This window comes from Gymnoscopelus braueri (genome assembly GCF_963280865.1).
Source record: "Gymnoscopelus braueri genome assembly, chromosome: 20".
Classification (NCBI taxonomy): domain Eukaryota; kingdom Metazoa; phylum Chordata; class Actinopteri; order Myctophiformes; family Myctophidae; genus Gymnoscopelus; species Gymnoscopelus braueri.
Window position 1 is genome coordinate 15,030,798 of NC_137622.1, and position 20,068 is coordinate 15,050,865.

The window sequence follows — 20,068 nt, forward strand, 5'->3', positions numbered from 1 at the left end:
TAGTGACATTTATTTTATGTAAGTATGTGAAATAATCCTAGAATCCATTTATATCTCTACATTATACAGTATTAATCTAGAGATGGCCCAATATGGGTGAAGGAAGAAACCATAGAGTTATAAGGAAGAAACCTATGGAAGAAACAAATAGCGTTGCCAGATGTTGTGAGATAAATAAGCAACCGGTCTATGAAAACAAACCCAAAAGAAGCGAGCCCTTCGCATAATACATTGGCAAGATTTTTTTTTTAAATAGCAGATCTACAAGCCCACAACGTGTTGTGAGCTTTCAGATCGGCTATTTTCCCCAAAAAATCTTGAAGAAAATTTTGAGGAAAATGAATATTTTTGAAACATTTTAACAACACAAATCTTGTATGAGGGTCCCTGGCATAAAATATTTTCAGATGGTTGTCTGCAGACAAATACATTAATTTGGAGGTTCTTGACTTGAAAATGTTTGAGAACCACTGGTTTTATAACCTCGATCTCCAGGCTTTTATGTTTTAGTTACTGGTTTAATAACAATAGGAAACGAGCCCAAAATAAGCAAACACACTTTAGAAACAAGCCCCAAAAAACGCATCCCGGTCCCGCAACTACCAATATTTTCAAGCAACTACACCCAAAAACAAGCCCAAAGTTGCTTATAATAAGCAGACTTGGCAACACTGAAACGACCCAGCGCTGGAAGAAACGCGCTGGTTCAGAATTCCCAGCATGCTCTGCGGGCCGCTCGACCCCTCAAAGGTTTTACATCCGGGGATCGACTTCCTTTTCGTCTGAGCCCAAATGCGATGAGGACCTAGGGCGACCTGGACCTCTAAATAATCTACATCCATCCTTGTAAAAGGCGCCACCAAACCTCGCAAAGATGACCGAGCAGATGACAGTAAGGGGGACCCTAAAGGGGCACAATGGCTGGGTCACCCAAATCGCCACCACTCCTCAGTTTCCCGATATGATTCTGTCCGCGTCCCGAGGTAAGCGCCACTCAGCCCGGCTCAGCCAACATGGCTACCACCGCTAGCTTGGGTTAGCATTGGTTAGCGGCTCGGTTGACGGGCTGATTCAGATTGGTGACATGGCGATGGTGGTAGAAATAAAGTGACGCATAATAAATGCAAAGACATGAACCCCGTTGCGACTAAACGACGTGAACGTCGTGCTAAAAAGCTCATAGTCTTTGCCTAGACTTCACTCCTGCCGGCAGTTAGCCAGAACACAAACTTTATACTGGACACCGACACTACATCCATGACACGTGTTTGAGTGCTGGATGTCACAATGTGTCATTAAAATGTTTCAACTGGATGTTTTGGGTGATGATGGGTGACGGTTTTTAGCTCAATCTGGATGTTACTCACTCACCTGTAGTTGAACCTGGTTGCGAACCGCTACCCTCATGACAGTTCATATGTGTCCTCAAGTCATGTCCCATAAAAGTTACAATGTAAACACTCAAGTCTTGTTTAAATGAAATTCAAACGGTAAATGAGCGATGATGGAAAACTCCAATGCCAGCTGTATTTCTTGTGATGATAAAGAGGCTGTTTCTGAGCTCTTAACCGGACGCTCTCATTTGAGAGATTTTCAAAAATTCATGTCCCTTGACTTAAGTGAAGATGGCAATACCACACTGTAAACATATTTTGTTGCAAGTGAAAGTACTGCATTCAGAAGGCAATTTTGAAGTACAAAATTGTTGGGTATTCAACATATTATAGCCATACTCAAAGTAGTAAAGTTGCCATAATGCGGAATTCCCATTTGAATCTTATGTTATTGGAGTAGTGATCATTGTCTTCCTCACTTAATGTTGCAGCTTGTGAAGGTAGAGCTGATTTAAAAGTACAATATTTCCCTCTGAAATGTATTTGTAAAACGGTATAGAATGTATATTTAAGTGAAGGACAAGTAGCTACACTTTACTCAACAGTACTTGAGTAAATGCACTTAGTTTCATTCCATCACTGACAATATTATAATTGCAAATGGTTGTCTAATGTGTGATACTCGGCTCTGAAGGCAGAACAATTGATGAGTGTTTCCATTTCTCAGACAAATCTATCATCATGTGGAAGCTGACCCGTGATGAGACCAACTATGGCATCCCCCAGCGGGCTCTCAAGGGCCATTCTCACTTTGTGAGCGACGTTGTCATCTCCTCGGATGGACAGTTTGCCCTGTCAGGGTCCTGGGATGGTACCCTCCGCCTGTGGGACCTCACCACGTAAGTCTTGTTTTACTGGTAGAACACGGACAGGTGAAGCTATTGGCTCTTACTACTTGTGATTTGCAAACTTTTCAATGACATGCATTAAGTTGTGCTGACCCTCATTTAATATCCATAAGGATCTATTTGTATGTTACAGACCTGTAAGGGTCCATTTGGCGCCTGGGAGTCCCCGGACCCCACCTTGAGACCCTGTCTTATACAAACAATTTGTCTATTGTAATCGTTATGTTCAACTAGCTTGAAGTTGGTCAGTAAACAAGGCCATAGTTTAGTGTTGGTCTTGAGTGTGGTATGCGTGGTGTTGCACCTTTTAATTAAAGTCGAGATGAAATGAAAAGGGTATTAAACCCTTTTAGATCCCCTCCCAGCCCTGATATTGTGCACCTTTTTAACAATATATGCATACAAATAAAAATGTCAAAATCCACTAATGTTCATCTTTTAAACACAATATTACATTCTTATGCAGGCTTGAACTAAACACTTTCTTTCAACGAGTAATATTACATACGCAATCACAATTGTAATTGTCCATGTTTGTTATTATGAGTCCAATCAGATTCCTCCAAATGTTATGTCACGCTTGCCTATCCTGTTTAATTTGGAAATGTATAATGATACGGAAGTTGGATACCCTGAAAATTCTGTTTTATTCGACTGGCAGCGTCAAATAATTGGTTGGTTAAATAAACATGGATTTTTGTTTTTTCAGTTCTCAGTTGTGATGGAAACTTAAAATGCTCCTGTTTCACTATGATGATAAAGAGGCTGTTTCTGAACTGCACTGTTTGATTTCATCCACAGCTTCAGTGGTGGGTTGTTTTGTTGAAATAAACAATTCTTCTTGTTTTTCTTTAGTGGCACCACCACTCGCCGCTTCGTTGGTCACACCAAGGATGTACTAAGCGTGGCCTTCTCCGCGGACAACCGCCAGATTGTGTCTGGCTCCCGAGACAAGACCATCAAGCTGTGGAACACCCTGGGAGTCTGCAAGTACACAATCCAGGTGTGTTACTGAACAAGGAGTGTGCCTTTCACTGCCAGAGGCAGCTGACCTGTATACTTTAGGTTGGTTGCTGCCCATGGTGGTGATTGTACATCAGAGTAAGGACAAATACGATGGTACATGTCTGATGTTAAGCTTTACTTGAACCCCTGGTGATTATAACTATTCACTTTACACTCTGATGTAAACTGCTGACATACCTGCAAATATGAGGGGGCATTTGGACGCATAACTTGACCAAGGTAAAAAGAAAACGGATAAATGATTTGAGTGTGACCTCTGACCTTGTCTCCTTCAGGATGAGAGCCACTCTGAGTGGGTCTCCTGTGTGCGCTTCTCCCCCAACAGCAGCAACCCCATTATTGTCTCCTGCGGCTGGGACAAGATGGTTAAGGTATGTCCGTCCTCTTTAAAACTAGTTTCAGCCTTGTGTCCCTAGTTTGACAGGGGAAAGTGCAAACATTCTCCTGTTAATCTAACCCAGGTTAGTTATTTTAAGCGTTTTGAATGTGATTTGCGCTTATAGGTGTCTGCAGTGGTTTGTCCAATGATTTTAAAAACGTATGCATGTATTATCTGACATGGCTCTGATGAGAACTTTGTTAATGAGGACACAACCCACAGAACACATTGAATAAAAGTAAACTATCGTAGTGTATGTAAGTTGCTTTTGACACTCAGTACTTCATTTCCTCTGCCCCAGGTGTGGAACCTGGCCAACTGTAAGCTGAAGACCAACCACATTGGTCACACTGGCTACCTGAACACAGTGACGGTCTCTCCTGATGGCTCCCTGTGTGCCTCCGGTGGAAAGGTAGAATGAAATCCATTCATCTGGACTGTTAATTCACCCAGTCAGTAGTACTGTACAGGTTTTCAGTTGTGATGGAAAAATACAATGCTCCTGTTTCACTATGATGAAAAAGAGGCTGTTTCTGAACTAGAGAGGAGTTGAATAAACAAGTCTGTGTAGTTTTCTTGTGTATAGCATATCTGAAAGGTTTTCATTGGTATACTGCTCTGGAAGTTAAGACACCTTTGTGTGTTCTCATCCAGGACGGGCAGGCCATGCTGTGGGACCTGAATGAAGGCAAACACCTTTACACCCTGGACAGTGGCGACAACATCAATGCATTGTGCTTCAGCCCCAACCGCTACTGGCTGTGTGCTGCCACCGGTCCCAGCATCAAGATCTGGGTGCGTTGATAAACTATTTTCTTTTTTCTTTGTTTTAAAAAAATACAACCGAAAAATACTAGCATTTCTTTGACGGTAAATGAGCGGTGATGGAAAACACCAATGCCAGCTGTATTTCTTGTGATGATAAAGAGGCTGTTTCTGAGCTCTGAACCGGATGCTCTCATTTGAGAGATTTTCATAAATGTGTGTGAAATGTGCAAATGTTTCTCTCAGCCATGCAGTGAGACTGCTTGGAAGACATGTTTTTGTGTTTTTTTTAATTCCTCATCATGCCTTCTGTCTGCTGTTGTTCAGGATCTGGAGGGCAAGATCATTGTGGATGAGCTGAGACAGGAAGTGATCAGCACCAACAGCAAGGCCGAGCCCCCACAGTGTACTTCCCTGGCCTGGTCTGCTGATGGACAGGTACAATACATGAACCTGAGCATGTCTTAATTTATAGTCTATTACGAAAGTGTCTCTTGCCAAAACAACATTGCCAAAAACCTTTTGGCAAGCGATACCTTTTGTGATGAATAAATTAAGCTTTACTTTCACCCCTGGTGATTATACTTATTCACTTTACACACTGATATAAACTGCTGATATACCTGCAAATATGAGGGGGCATTTGGATAAACTATTTGAAAAGGTCAAAACTGACAAATGCCAAGTGATTTATTTCCTTGTTTTTATTTTCTCCTCAGACCCTGTTTGCCGGCTACACTGACAACCTGATCAGAGTGTGGCAGGTTACCATTGGAACTCGATAAAAGATTTCTCAAGCCGAGCTTTGAATAAAAGACACTTTAAAAAAGAGCAATTGTGACGTGTTGGATTAATCACAGATTTTTTTTGTATTTTTTATTCCTTGGGATACTTACATTAATACTTAAAATCCAGATTACGTTTTTTTATCCAAGTGAAACAAGATGGGGACAACATTGGGAGGGATTTTAATTTTGAAGTCAATCTTTAAGTTGAATGATTGATAGGTGAATGTCATATTGGCTTTTGCTGGCACAGTCTTGTTTTACAGGAAGTGAAGAGATGATTGCTTTTTTTAATAAAAGATGATAGTAGACAGATTTTCTTTTGGGGGGGGGGGGCTAGGCATATATTTTAACTAACTGCATTAACGACTGCACAATATGACTGCAGATCTGTAACCCATGTCATGCAAGGGTTTTAACCACCAACCCAGTCTCCTGAATGACACGTCTCCAGTATTTTTTGGGGTCCAAATCTCTACCATCACACAAGTAGCGGTCCTTGCTTGGCATGGGGGGAGCTGCATTTGTTTCAGGCACTACTACTTTTCAACCAGTAGGTGTCCTACCTGACCCTAGGGTATACATTTCTCAATGGAAGAGTAGGGAATACAGATGTGCTGGTTATATTGTTTTAACATGCTCTACTACCATATAGACTGGTTGAATGGTGTTTTATTAATTAAAAGTTGGTGGTGCTGTAAAGTCCTGATGTTACATTACGGATCTGTGTAGGCCTACGTATCATTGATTACTTTATTAATAGTTTGCAAAAAAGCACAGTACATTTTAATACACATATAATGCTAAAAGGATTGAACCCAAGAAGGTACTATGGCTTGTTTCCATTGATTGTAGTCCTGTGTATTTGTATCAATGGAGTAGTGTACAACAACAGATCGACACCGTTGGCCACCTGGCTTGCCGTAGAGTTGTGGTGAGTATCCTAGCAACCAACATAGGCTGCGGTATAAAGTAGCTTCATGGTAACGTAATTATTGGTACGAACTGGACGACAGCATTCCGTAGTTTACGCTGGCGGTGACCACTTGAAATGGACGTGAGGGTGTTACAGTCAGGTGTTCATGTGGAGAGAACATTGGCTCTGATCAAACCAGATGTTATCCAGAAAGCAGAGGAAATAGAGGAGCTCATCCTCAAATCGGGATTCACAATCTTGCAGGTCGGTGCACTTGCGAAAATGTTTACCGCAAGGAACTGGACAAATAAATATCATAGTTAATGTATTGTTAGACTATATCCACTATGCGTTTTACTTTTATTTTAGCCTGTAGTGCCTTGGATTCCGTTAACTTGTCGATCAGTTAAGTCGGCAAGCTTTATTACTGGCACTCAGTGGTGTAAAGTAACTAAGTACATGTGCTCAAGTACTGTAATTAAGTACAATTTTGAGGTATTTACTTCAGTATTTACAATTTACAATACTTTTACTTCACTACATCTCAGAGGAAAATATTTTACTTTTTCTCCACTATTATATGAAAACTTTAGTGACTAGTTACTTGGTAGATTTTGATTATTTTTACAAAACACACTAACCACTTCAGCCCTATAAATATATTTCGGCCATTTGAAAATAGATCTACAAACTCACAATGCGTTGCATCAGCTTGTAGATCGGCTAAGATTTTTTTTATACATTTGGAACTTGTGAAATTTTGCCTGTTCTGCACAATGAGTACAACTTTACATTTTCACAATGCGTTGCATCAGCTTGTAGATCGGCTAAGATTTTTTTTTATACATTTGGAACTTGTGAAATGGGACATTCTGCACAATGAGTACTACTTTTACTTTTGGTACTTTAAGTATATTTTGATGCCAATACTTTTGTACTTTTACCCAAGTAAATTTAGATTACCGGACTTTTACTTGTAACAGAGCGTTTCTAAATTGCAGTATTGATACTTTTACCGAAGTAAAACAAATTTACTTTTCCCACCACTGTTTAACTTCATCCCGAGCAGAAGCGGACATTGCAGCTCAGTCCAGAGGAGTGCAGTGACTTCTATGCGGACCATTACGGAAAGAACTTCTTTCCTAGTTTGGCTGCCTTCATGAGCTCTGGTCCTGTCATGGCACTGGATCTGGCTCGGGAAGATGCCATCGCCCACTGGAAAACCATCATAGGTCCCGTCCACAGCGTCCAGGCCAGGGACACTCACCCTGAATGGTGAGTGACGGTCATTCAGCCTGCTTCTAGAAGGCATTATTTTGGGGTTCCCTAAACCTAACCCAGTAGTAGTTTTTTGACAGATAGCCTATGTAAGTTTTTTGAATTGTATTGTTTTATGGGTATTTCAATTTGTGATGTTAAGAGCTATATGACACAAATACCAATATAGTAATAACAAGTTTAATGCTTTTGGGTTATTGAATGGGATAAGATGAGCCACTTTCTACATAGCAAGCAAGAACATTTTGCCCTATTTAATATTTTCCTTAAAAAAAAATGTGTTATTGCAAAAAAAGGGGAAAAGTATTCTAATATATTCTCCTTCTTGAGATTTTGTCAACATTAAGAAATACACAACTTTTTTCTCTCTTCATAAATTATATGTATTAAAGGGATATTTCACTTTCAAAAAACGTTGGGTAATTTTATCGTCTACTCAGGCTTTTGTCAGCCCCACTGACCGTTTTTAAGTTGCTTGATTCAGTATTTAGATATTTGATATATATTTTATCAGACACGCCCCCTTCCTTTACAAACCCATTATAACTTCAAACTCCATGTTAGATCCATCAAAAACACCCGTCCTTGGTTCTGGTGACTCACCCTGCCCTCCTAATACGTGAGGGGGCTGTGTTCTTTCGATAACTTTTTTCATTTATTTTTTATATTTTTTTGGGAAAATGAAAAAAAATCAATACAATAAAAAAAATCACACCCTGTGTGAAGTGGGCGGTGTCTTGCTAGCTAATCACAATACTGAATGGAGTCGATCAATCATGTACAAAGGATAAATACATTTATTGAAACACTCTTTATGATGGACAAAACCATAACTTGAAAAAAACCAAATTTTGGTTTTTTTCAAGTTATGGTTGCTTATATAGGGCTATGCACATGTGTCATGTGACACTGGCCAATCACAGTCCTGAATAGGCTGTGATTGGCCAATCACAGCGCAGGATAATTCTACTAATTTCCTGGGCCCAGATCACAGCGCAGGAGTTAGTACATTTTTCGAAATCTCACTTATAGGGGCGGTTTCACCGCCCAAAAATCACACCCAGTGTGAAGTGGGCGGTGTGGTCACAGTGGTCATCACAGTGATGGAAGTTCACTTAAAGAAAAGTAATATTGTGGACCAACCATTGTACACCCCTAACTTAAAAAAAAACATAAATGTGTTTTTTTTAAGTGCATAGTCCTATTTATAGGGCTATGCACATGTCTCATGTGTCACTAGCCAATCACAGTCCTGAATAGACTGTGATTGGCCAATCACGGTGCAGGGTTAGGGGGGTACACTGGTGGCCAATCACAGCGCAGGGTTGGGGGGGGGTGCAAATGTCCAAACCTCACATATAGGGGCGGTTTCACCGCCCAAAAATCACACCCAGTGTGAAGTGGGCGGTGTGGTCACAGTGGTCATCACAGTGATGGAAGTTCACCTAAAGAAAAGTAATATTGTGGACCAACCATTGTACACCCCTAACTTAAAAAAAACCATAAATGTGTTTTTTTTAAGTGCATAGTCCTATTTATAGGGCTATGCACATGTCATGTGTCATGTGTTTCACTAGCCAATCACAGTCCTGAATAGAGTCAGCGGTGGCCAATCACGGTGCAGGGTTAGGGGGGTACAATGGTGGCCAATCACAGCGCAGGGTTGGGGGGGTACAATGGGTGGGGGGGTACAATGGTGGCCAATCACAGTGCAGCGAATGTCGATGTCCAAACCTCACATATAGGGGCGGTTTCACCGCCCAAAAATGAAATAAAATAAATGGAAAAAGTAATCGAAAAAACACGGCCCCCTCGCGTATTAGGAGGGCAGGGTGAGTCACCAGAACCAAGGACGGGTGTTTTTGATGAATCTAACATGTTAAAAATTATTTATAATGGGTTTTATAATGGGTTTGTATAGGAAGGGGGCGTGTCTGATAAAATGAATATCAAATATCTAAATAGTGAATCAAGCAACTTAAAAACTGTCTGGGGGCTAACAAAAGCCTGAGTAGATGATAAAATGACCCAAAGTTTTTTTTGAAAGTGAAATATCCCAACAATATTACAATATTTATTTTAAAAATCACACCCAGTGTGAAGTGGGCGGTGTGGTCACAGTGGTCATCTCAGTGATGGAAGTTCACTTAAAGAAAAGTAATATTGTGGACCAACCATTGTACACCCCTAACTTAAAAAAAAACATAAATGTGTTTTTTTTAAGTGCATAGTCCTATTTATAGGGCTATGCACATGTGTCATGTTTCACTAGCCAATCACAGTCCTGAATAGACTGTGATTGGCCAATCACGGTGCAGGGTTAGGGGGGTACACTGGTGGCCAATCACAGCGCAGGGTTGGGGGGGTGCAATGGGTGGTCGGTGTCCAAACCTCACATATAGGGGCGGTTTCACCGCCCAAAAACCTGTATTTCCCCCCAAACCACATCCTACCCCATAGCCACAATCTGATACCTACTCACTTACAATTATCTACTAGTTCATTCGCCATGTACATAATGATCCAAACCATCACATGGCTCCTATTTCACTTTCAAACATGTTTGGGGTCATTTTAACGTCTAATCAGGCTTTTGTGAGCACCCCAGACAGATTTGAAGTAGCTTGATTCAGTATTTAGATATTTGTCTCCGCCAGGCCGAAAGGCTAATCTCAGCTAATCTCCGGCACCGTTGGCTTGATCGCAGTGAGACTGTACAGTGTACACACACACTCCCTGAATGCCAGAGCAGAACCTCTGCCCCAAATGTTTCACATGGGCCTGTTACAGTGCCGCCAGGAGGCCGCTTTTTGCAAAACACGTTGTTTGACAGTACTCTGGTGCTGTAATTGGTTTTCCAAAGCGATTTACGTGAAATTTGATCAAGACTGATCCATCAGATTTTTCATATTCCGTCCTGATTGGTGAATTCAGAACATTGCTGGCCCACAATAACCTACTTGACCTGGGAGACCTGTGCTCCGAGGACCACTTTTTCTAGTTGATATTCATTTTATCAGACACACCCCCTTCCTACAGTATATATACCCATTGTAACAAAGTCTATTTTAACCATGTTAGATTAATTGAAAACACCCGTCTTTGGTTCTGGTGACTGATTTTGTCCTTCTAATGTGTGAGGGGGCCGTGTTTTGTCAATGACGTTTTTCATTTAAAAAATAATTATGTTGGGAAAAAATAAAATGAATGAAAAAAGGAATTGAAAAGAACATGCCCCCCTCACGTATTAGAAGGATAATAATACTAGTTACTAGAACCAAGGATAGGTGTTTTTGATGAATCTATCATGGTTAATATGGAGTTTTAAGTTACAGTGGGTTTGTATAGGAAGGGGGCGTGTCTGATCAAATCCATATCAAATATCTAAATAGCAAATACTGAATCAAGCTACTTAAAATCTGTCGGGGGTGATCACAAAAGCCTGAGTAGACATTAAAATGACCGCAAACATGTTTGAAAGTGAAATATCCCTTTAATGTAAAGATTAACCTGTAAATGGTACGGCATAACAATTGTTTTGAGATTACTTGAGGTGGCTCAATTTACCTTGTTCTTTCCCTACTGTGTAACTGTTCATTGCATACTTCCAAATTCCAATAGAGCATAGCAGTGGCGGCCATTTTGTGGTGCCACGGACAGAAAACCCATTCATTTTTCCCATAGAGATTTCTGAAAATATTTTTATAAATTTTTTAAGCCTGGAACCAAGCTATCCAGGCTCCTGTCCTGCAAAAAAAAGGGTATTTATTAATAAATATAGTATATAATATAATTTAATATTCATATATTGTTTTGAGACAGAATAAAATGTTTTATGGTCGCTTTTTCTCATGTTTTTTTCTCCACTGCAAATGTTAAGAATGTGATTTAGATCAGTGGTTCTCAAACAGTTTCAAGTCAAGGACCCCCAAAATAATCTACTAGATCGGCTATTTTCTAATATCTTGCAGTGTATAGCTTTAAAGTGGTTAAACTGATTTTGATGCTATATTACCTCACTTTGCTGGGGACCCCCGGAACTCCCTCAAGGACTGAGTCCTGGGGGCCCCGGACCCCACTTTGAGAACCACTGATTTAGATATAGCATTATCGGTCTATTTTAGACAGACGCTAGCTTCATTGTTTACCTGGTATCCTATAGTTTTAAATGTAAGTAAGTAGCCTTAGAAACCAATGGTTCCTGCGCCATGTGGCCCATAGGTCAGGAGCCTAACTCTGTTTTTCTTAGTGGCAGCTTGATGTACAAGTACACCCCCTGGACATGACGCTAGTATGTCACAGGGACTTACCCCAATCCAACCCTTGATGCTGAATGCCAAAGCAGGGAGGCATAGACCATATTCACACGGCGGCCATGTTTCTATTAAGTCAATGAAGTTGCCACCCCGTTGCCACGGCAACGGGGTGGCACTTTCAATGTTAAATTCCAAAATGGCCGCGGTGTGAATATGGTCTATTGGGAGCCATTTTTATAGTCTGGACCGGTATGATTCGGTCGGGGATTGAACCCCGACCTCCCTGTCTTAGGGCGGACACTCTAACCACAAGGCCCATGAGCTGATAGTTTCAAATGTACAGAATTATATTTACCGTAGATAGCATGCTGTATAGACAGATGCTAGGTTATTTGGTTTCCTGATATCCTAGTTTCTTTGAGGCTGTTCTCCCTGTAACTCTACTTATGTGATTATCTACCTTGTTTATTGACTAAATTTCATGCTTACTATGAAGAAGTTGAGCAGATTTCTGCTGGTGCTGTTAAACTTCTTCTGTGTGTAGCTTTGATTAAAGTCAAAGTATGACTACGTAGTAATGTACAATAATGATCATTTGACAGCCCTTGCAGAAATTATACAAATACATACTGAATCTCTCCCATAGCCTTCGAGCAATGTACGGAACCTCTGAGCTCCGTAATGCTGTTCATGGCAGTGATACATTCATTGCAGCTGAGCGGGAGCTCAAGTACATGTTTCCAAACTGTAAGTCTCACATGCAAACACACAATAATTTTTCTTATAAACATAAAGGGGTCAGCTCGTGAACACTTACTGTACGTTCCTATACCCCCCCCCCCCTCCTCTCCTCTATCATGACAGCTGTTGTTGAACCTGTTCCAACGGTAGAAGCTGCCAAAGAATACCTGATCAAGTATGTGAATCCCACATTGCTCAGAGGACTTACTGAGCTCTGCAAGGAGAAGCCCCTCGACCCATGTGTAAGCAAGCATCAGAATGTCACAGAGTTGGACATATGTATCATTATTTATTGGTATTCTAGATGTTAAAAACATATGTTTGCTTTTGTCAGCATGTCATGCTACTTTCATGCATTTCTCTTCACATTTTCAACAGACTTGGATTGCTGACTGGCTGATCAAAAACAATCCGAACAAGCCTAACATATTTGATGGGGCGATTGTGGAAGAAGCAGAATAACATGAAAGGGAAGAATATATAACTTCTCACAAATTAGATGACATCTCAATCCTAGAATGAAATTAAATTGTGTTTTGACACTAGTTTTTGACTGGTATTTGTAATTAAATCATTACCAAACACATTTTGAGAATTTTTGTTCGTTTTGGTATAACCAAAGTACTACACTGGGTAATATCTTCATTACTGTCTGCGGTACTACTTCAGTTATGTGATGGGACATCCAAAACTGAACAATGAGACACATATCAGGTGTCCTTCCTATCATACAAATGACTATTATGAGGGCTGATCTCGAGTGCCATTCACTCAATAATACAAGTACATTTTTCTCAATAAATAATATAATAAAACATTCAATGTACTCAACCAGCCAGGAACTCTCTTTCATGATATGACTATCTGCAATGCAGTTGATAAATGAGATCAGACATGCCATGGTGTCAAAAATAAATCCCTAAGACCACAGTGACGGCATGGTATTTTGTGGTGTTTGCATTGTCTGTTGCTGTAATATAAAAACAAAGTTTTGAGTTAAACAGTTTATAAATGACGCAGACAAGCTATGAATTAGTGTGCTAAGCTGAATTTGTTTGATCCTTTTATACAAGTATGACTTGAGACTGCACTTCACTTTCACACATGAAATGGTGAAGATAGATCACATGAGACATGTTGGATGTTTATATTCACTGTTTATAGTCACTGGGATATTTTACCCGGTAATTGGCACAGTACATAGACAGACTAGCAGCCATATAAAGTAAAAGAGAAACACTCAAAACAAACATTATGGGCCCCTTTTATTATTAGTCGTAATAGGAAGAGTGGGCACCTCAATGTTTAATTGGATATCCCCCCCCCCCCCCCCCCCCCAAAAAAAAAGAGAATTTGGAATATGGTCTTAAGTAATGTAAAGTATAGGGGCGACACATAGAACATTTATAATGTAGGCTGTTGGCTTTGGTTCCAATAGTTATGGAATAGTTTGCAAGGATTATTGTCATGTTGAGCAGAGGAAAGGGTGGGGGAACTTGAAGCCATGCTGTTGGCTAAGAAACCCTCCTTTACTTGTGTGTGAGTAAAGGAGGAGAAGTGTATTTTGGAGAGCCATGCTACTTCAAAGAATTTGATTTTTACATCTGTAATGACTAATCAGCATCTCAGAAATGCATTTGGTTTGTTACCAATTCTCGTTCTAACTGGTCTTTGGTAAATTAACAGATGTCCAAGCATGCAAATCAGAAGGGACTGAAAGGTTGAATGGAGTTGTTGACAGTCATTCCATAGTAGATACCATATCAATTCAGATTCCATAGCATGAATTTGTGAAGACGAAATTGCTCAACTTTTTGAAGTATTACTATTTAATAACATCAACATTCATGTACTCTCTCACACGCAATGTTGTAATAAAATAAAACAATTAAAAGATACCAATTATAGTGTGTACTGTTGTGTAAATTCCTATTTAACAGTGCAAAATGCAATGTTTTGGACATGACTCGACATTGCCAAACAAACATCAAGTCCAACCCAAGAATGTGCCTGAAAGCAGAAAAGGTACTCAAAGTTCCCAGTGTGTAAAGGGCGTGAACATCTATGAAAAAAAAATGAACGTGGCTGCGTGATTGGTCGGCACTGCGATTGGCAGCGCCGACGATCCAATCAGACCGCTTCCTGGCTGCGGCCTGTTTTTTTTTCTACCGGTTCTATAAAACCAACCACGAGTTTGCGTCGTATGGGAGAATCCATCTTGAAGAGTGCTCTCCGATTGTGTGATCAGTAAGCGGCTTTTTTTTGGTCTTTTGCATCTAAAAATACGCTTCTTTAAGTTTTGTTTGGTTGAGACTCACGCCGTAAGTACTTTTGATTGTGCTAGATATGTCGTTAAAGTTGTAGAACAGAGTGATATTTACGTAATTTGCAATACAAATTCACAGTTGTGTGGAGCGAGGCACGGCCTCCTGCATTACGTAACTGCGAATAGAGTTGTACGTTTCAGGTTCGGTTTATCAGCGCCATGCAGCTTCGCAGACATCTGCTTCTGCGTGTTAAAAGATTGCAGACCGGGGTATCTGTTTAGCCGCAGATCCGTTCAGTTATTTGCCATTAACTGAAATCGAAAGGGTCTCCCGTTAAATGTATATGGTGGAGCCGGTCAAAATGGTGGTAGATGTATGCATCGGCACAGCGTTAATGGCGAAGCATGTTTTACTGAGGGGGGGAAACGACACATTCTTAAAGGGAATCCTACATTTTGTATCCCTGTTGGGGATCCAAAATGTGGTAGAGCCATGATTGCTAGTGGAGGAGGGAACACATTCTGGCACAACAATGGCAGCAAGGATTATGTAAGGAGAGCGAATACAGCTTTATGTGATCAAAAGTGTTTTTTATCTCCTCCAGGAATTAGACAATAGAGGATCATACTTAGTTTAAAATGTCTGACACCGAGCAGCAGTTTATGGAAACGTCGGAAAACGGCCACGAAGTCGACGAGGATTTTAACGGAGGAGCCAGCGCCGAGGTCGAGGAGGAACAACAGCACGAGGAGGAGGAGGAGGGGGAGCAGGAGCCGGAGGAGCAGGCGAACAACGATGCGATAGACGGGATCGACGGGGAGGTGGAGGCCGAGGCCGAGTCGGAACTGGTCGCCGACGGGGAGGAGGAGGCGACGCCAGGGCCCGAGGCCGAGGAGTCCGCTCTGGACGGCGATGCCGACGAAGAAGTGACTGAGGGGGGAGGAGGCGAAGGAGACGAAGCCCAGAACGGCGGAGGAGCCTCGGAAGGTGGACAGATCAACGCCAGTAAAGGAGAGGAGGATGCGGGGTGAGCTGTTTTTAATATTCTAATGATCGTTGTGAGATAAAAATGCATTTTTTTGTGTGGATCCGGCCAGTTATTAAAGCTCCAGGTTTCGTCCATGTTCCTTTGTTCGGCCTGGCTTTGTTGGCGCCATGTGCGGAGCGAAGGGGGGAGGGGCGCCACATTATAGAACATGTACTAGATCAACGTGTGTGTGTGTGTTGGGTTGGATCTGCTTCAGAACCGGTCGCGTTCTACTGCGGATGGATGCATTCCGGCCTCCATTCTAATAAATGTAGGTAGAAATAAAAGGAACTGTAAAGAAAACGTTTCGCTAGTGTGATCGGGGAACAGGACCCCTGCTTTCCTACGTCACTGGTGGCAACAGATGTTCTGGAACAGTTTGTGCACTTGCCCACCAGCGCGCCCAACCCCCTTTCCCAATCCTGAACTAGTGGCAGTGGTTATGTTACAATTTAAACGTTTAGCCGACACTCTTATCCATAGCAACCAACTTGCAAAGTACGAGATCATAAAATGGCACGAACCCCGGTCAACGAACGATATTGTCATGTAAATGAGGTGAAGAAACATGCCATAGGCTTTCTTGGGTTTAAAATCCTCTTAGCAGACCTTGAATTGAACTGTACTTTCCTGTGGTTTTTTTTTTGTTTCAAACTGCTAATAAAGTATTCAAACAAGCAGAAAACATTTTAAGTGCAGCAAAGTAACTAGTATGCCAAGTAAACGTCAAACCTAGCATCTATCTAAACACGTGGACAAGCAAACTGCATGACTACCTACATAATTGTGAACACCCAACAGCGGTACATCTGCATGGTATAACTAGCATCAATTGGAAAAATGGGTGACAAGAAGTTATCACAATAATGAGTGCTAGGGCTGGCACAATTATGACATTTTACTTTACGATTAATTGTTGCAAACGATTTAATTGTGCTTCTGGCGTTGAACATTGGAACCTAATGAATACAAATTGCATTTCTGTTTGGCTTTTAGGCTTCGTAAACTAAAGGTGCACAGGGCCGATAAGACCAATAACTGGCATAATTTAATAACTTTAAACGTATAAAAAAACCTGAATACTGGAAATAGCCCATCTACAAGCTAAAAATGCATCACATCGTGATGCGTTTGAGCTTGTAGATGTGCCATTTCCACTATTTTTGAAAATGTTTGTACATTTTTCAACAAACTATTATGCAAAATAATTGCAATATCTCAAATAATTGGGATTTAGACGATTATGTAATAATTGTGACAGGCCTTAATGAGTGCTGGGGGATAGTTGCTGTGATGTTAAACTGTTAACCCCTTTTTGTTGTTTGTGTAGGAAAATGTTTGTCGGGGGTCTCAGCTGGGACACGAGTAAGAAGGATCTCAAAGATTACTTCTCTAAATTTGGTGAAGTGACAGACTGCACCATAAAGATGGACCAGCAGACAGGCCGGTCAAGAGGGTTCGGCTTCATTCTCTTTAAAGAAGCAGTCGCAGTAGATAAAGTAAGTGGAAACAAACGTTTTATGTTATGTAATGAGGAGTACAGTGTGTTCAGAAGGGGAACTTAACCATGCACATTTCTGTTAGGTCCTTGAACAGAAGGAGCACAGGCTAGATGGACGACAGATTGACCCTAAGAAGGCCATGGCTATGAAGAAGGAGCCAGTCAAGAAGATCTTTGTGGGAGGCCTCAACCCAGACACAGACAAAGAAGTTATCCAGGAGTACTTTGGCACTTTTGGAGAGGTGAGCTATTAACCCTGGCATCGTATTTGGGTATGTCATTGCAGGTGCAAATTCTCAAAAACAACCTAGGCCTATTTGCAAAAAATGGCCAATATACAAGCTCGCATGGCATGCGAGCGGTGAGCTTGTAGATCGGCTATGTTTGGCGCGCGGGGCTGACTTACAACAAATGGATGAGGCTGAAGTTGTTACTGCAGAACTGTCTAATGGCGTTCGTTGTTTTATCATGTTAGATCGAGACGATTGAGCTCCCGCAAGATCCAAAGACGGAGAAGAGGAGGGGCTTTGTTTTTATCACGTACAAGGAAGAGAATCCAGTCAAAAAAGTTTTGGAAAAGAAATTCCATAACGTCAGTGGGAGCAAGGTAAAAAAAAAAAAGGCACAGAAGAGACTGTACATTTTTAATAGACTGCATGGTGAAATTAACATTTCTTCAGTCTAATGTATGCATACTGTGTGGTGTTCCAGTGTGAGATTAAAATAGCCCAGCCCAAAGAGGTTTACCAGCAACAGCAGTATGGAGGTGGACGTGGTGGTGGAGGTGGAGGTGGTGGAGGAGGAGGAGGAGGAGGATATGGGGGGCGTGGCAGGGGACGTGGAAGTGGTGGTGAGTATCCATGACTTTTATTTATCACCAATGTGAACTGTTGTGGTGTGTGTGTATATGCAACTGTGTATCTTTTTAGTACTGCAATTTTTACTTCATTGCTATGTTTGGCTATTTTCTCATGTTGATGCAAGGTTTGTATCGAAAACCAAGACTTATACTCTTATTTATACTTGTATATTGGGATGTAACAACAGCAGGTGTATACATGCAATTCTGTGTATATGTTTAGTACTTTTGTATGACTATTTTATTGCTATTTTCTCATTTGTTGCAATGTTGGGAGTTGAAACCCAAGAATCTGACTGTTTAATACTTACAAAAAACAATTATGGATCTTTTATCACTGCAAGGATATGTAGACTTGTAAATCCCATTGACTAGTTGAATATGAAATGGTGTGAGATGTCTCTTCTCTTCTCCTGTCGTTTCCAGGCCAGAGCCAGAACTGGAACCAAGGATACAACAACTACTGGAACCAGGGCTACGGCGGCTATGGACAAGGCTACGGACAAGGCTACGGATATGGCAGCTATGGCAACTATGACTACTCTGCTGGATATTACGGCTATGGGGGTGGCTACGACTACAGTAAGCGATAACTGCCCCCAGCTGAGAGAAAACGTAATTTTCTTGGTCGTTGTTGTACAGAAGCACTCAGTCCCTTTTTTTTTCCTTGTCCTCCAGACCAGGGCAATACAAGCTATGGGAAAACTCCAAGACGTGGAGGCCACCAGAGTAGCTACAAGCCATACTGATCACAAGTAGTGCAGGTATGCATTTTTGCATCATCTATAGTAACATGACAATCTAGCTCTAACCATTAGTGCCTTTTTGACTCAAAATTCTTCCATCTAGTCTTAAAACTCATTCAAACATTGTGGTGGTGAATGGGGGGCAGGGGGGACTGTGTCATGGGGTCTAGAATCATTAATTGTGGATTCATTCCATGTGCCAATCATTAAGATGCATCCCTACAAACACTACTGGATCAATAAGGGTTGAGGTGGTGGTGGTAGTAGGGTTTTCATTGGGGTGCTAGTTAATGCAGCTACTGGTCTTGTCCCCTCCGGTTGTGTCTGTGTCCATTAACTGATCTGTAAAGCTCATTCATGTACTTGCCTTCTGTAACTATGTTGTGTACATTTATTTTTAGTAACACTGAGCACCGTGTTTTTTCTCTTAAGGTCTAAAGTAAATAAGAGAAGGAACCCATGGTCCAACCACAGCCATCATGGGCTTTTCCTTTGGAGTTGGCAGAAATTTGGACTCATGCTCCATTTGTACAGATCAAGTGAGGAACTGGGGAAGCAAATGTCACTTTTCCACTTTTTATTTTATATTGTTTTGTGTCCATTTACATTTCCAGCAATGGAAGTGTTATTTTTACTGTACTTTTTGGTACCTTTTTTTTGAATCTAATGTATTGTATGGTTGTATTTTACATGTCTACTGGATTTACCAACAAGCAAGGAGCAGAGCTTTTGAAGTTCAAGAATAAAACAATTTTTTGCATATTTTTTTTTCTTTGGTGTTTGTAGATCTTTAGTTTTTTTTTTTTCCCGAGTGTTTGATGCGAGCTGCATGGCTTCAGATGTGGGGTGAGGAAAGACAAGATAAGGGATTAAACTAATCAAAGGGTTAATTGTAAGTGTGTTAAGTGAATGTTTGCAGTTGGTTAAGTAGACAAGGACAACCAGTTCTCTTTTTTTTTTTTTGCTTTGGCTTTTAAAAGGAGATTCTTTCCCATCATGTCTGCAATTTTAAGTGGCTTTACTAGTGTTATGATACAACCGAAAGCAAGCCTGTTTAAATGTAAGAGGGCACTCCCTCTCTCACTGGAAACTCATTCCTCTAGTGTCTTGGGCAAATTGGTAGAAATAAACTTTTGATTTATATTACACATGGATCCTTTTGTTATTATTTGTTAAAAGTTAATGTTAAATGTTTTGTACTGTTAAATGGCTTGCTTGTTTTTTGTCTTGGATAATGCTAAAGTTCCTACGGATGCCTTTGGATAACTGGCAGAGGGCTT

At 40.9% G+C, this 20,068-nt stretch overlaps 3 protein-coding genes across 6 annotated transcripts; all 3 read left to right on the plus strand.

The window, feature by feature from the left end:
* The first annotated feature begins 762 nt into the window (after positions 1 to 762).
* rack1 (receptor for activated C kinase 1) lies at positions 763 to 5,243 on the plus strand. Its single transcript, XM_080416749.1, has 8 exons — positions 763 to 983; positions 2,062 to 2,233; positions 3,098 to 3,245; positions 3,544 to 3,639; positions 3,949 to 4,059; positions 4,302 to 4,442; positions 4,740 to 4,850; positions 5,132 to 5,243. The coding sequence occupies exons 1-8, from the start codon at positions 875 to 877 to the stop codon at positions 5,195 to 5,197; spliced, it is 954 nt and encodes a 317-aa protein (XP_080272875.1). The 5' UTR covers positions 763 to 874; the 3' UTR covers positions 5,198 to 5,243.
* Positions 5,244 to 6,243: 1,000 nt separating this feature from the next.
* Positions 6,244 to 12,850, plus strand: nme5 (NME/NM23 family member 5; the record flags this gene model as incomplete). The annotated part of the gene is made up of 5 exons (XM_080416752.1): positions 6,244 to 6,377; positions 7,183 to 7,388; positions 12,294 to 12,394; positions 12,512 to 12,630; positions 12,767 to 12,850. The coding sequence occupies exons 1-5, from the start codon at positions 6,249 to 6,251 to the stop codon at positions 12,848 to 12,850; spliced, it is 639 nt and encodes a 212-aa protein (XP_080272878.1). The 5' UTR covers positions 6,244 to 6,248.
* Positions 12,851 to 14,582: 1,732 nt separating this feature from the next.
* Positions 14,583 to 19,934, plus strand: LOC308076453 (heterogeneous nuclear ribonucleoprotein A/B-like). 4 transcript variants are annotated; one of them, XM_080416744.1, is made up of 9 exons: positions 14,583 to 14,635; positions 15,260 to 15,682; positions 17,013 to 17,181; positions 17,267 to 17,425; positions 17,659 to 17,790; positions 17,895 to 18,033; positions 18,469 to 18,624; positions 18,721 to 18,806; positions 19,221 to 19,934. In XM_080416744.1, the coding sequence occupies exons 2-8, from the start codon at positions 15,294 to 15,296 to the stop codon at positions 18,789 to 18,791; spliced, it is 1,215 nt and encodes a 404-aa protein (XP_080272870.1). In that variant the 5' UTR covers positions 14,583 to 14,635; positions 15,260 to 15,293; the 3' UTR covers positions 18,792 to 18,806; positions 19,221 to 19,934. The 4 variants fall into 4 exon arrangements, with proteins under 4 accessions (XP_080272870.1, XP_080272869.1, XP_080272871.1 ...); XM_080416743.1 differs by having other exon boundaries at positions 14,592 to 14,709; XM_080416745.1 differs by having other exon boundaries at positions 14,592 to 14,709; positions 17,895 to 18,030.
* Positions 19,935 to 20,068: the final 134 nt, after the last annotated feature.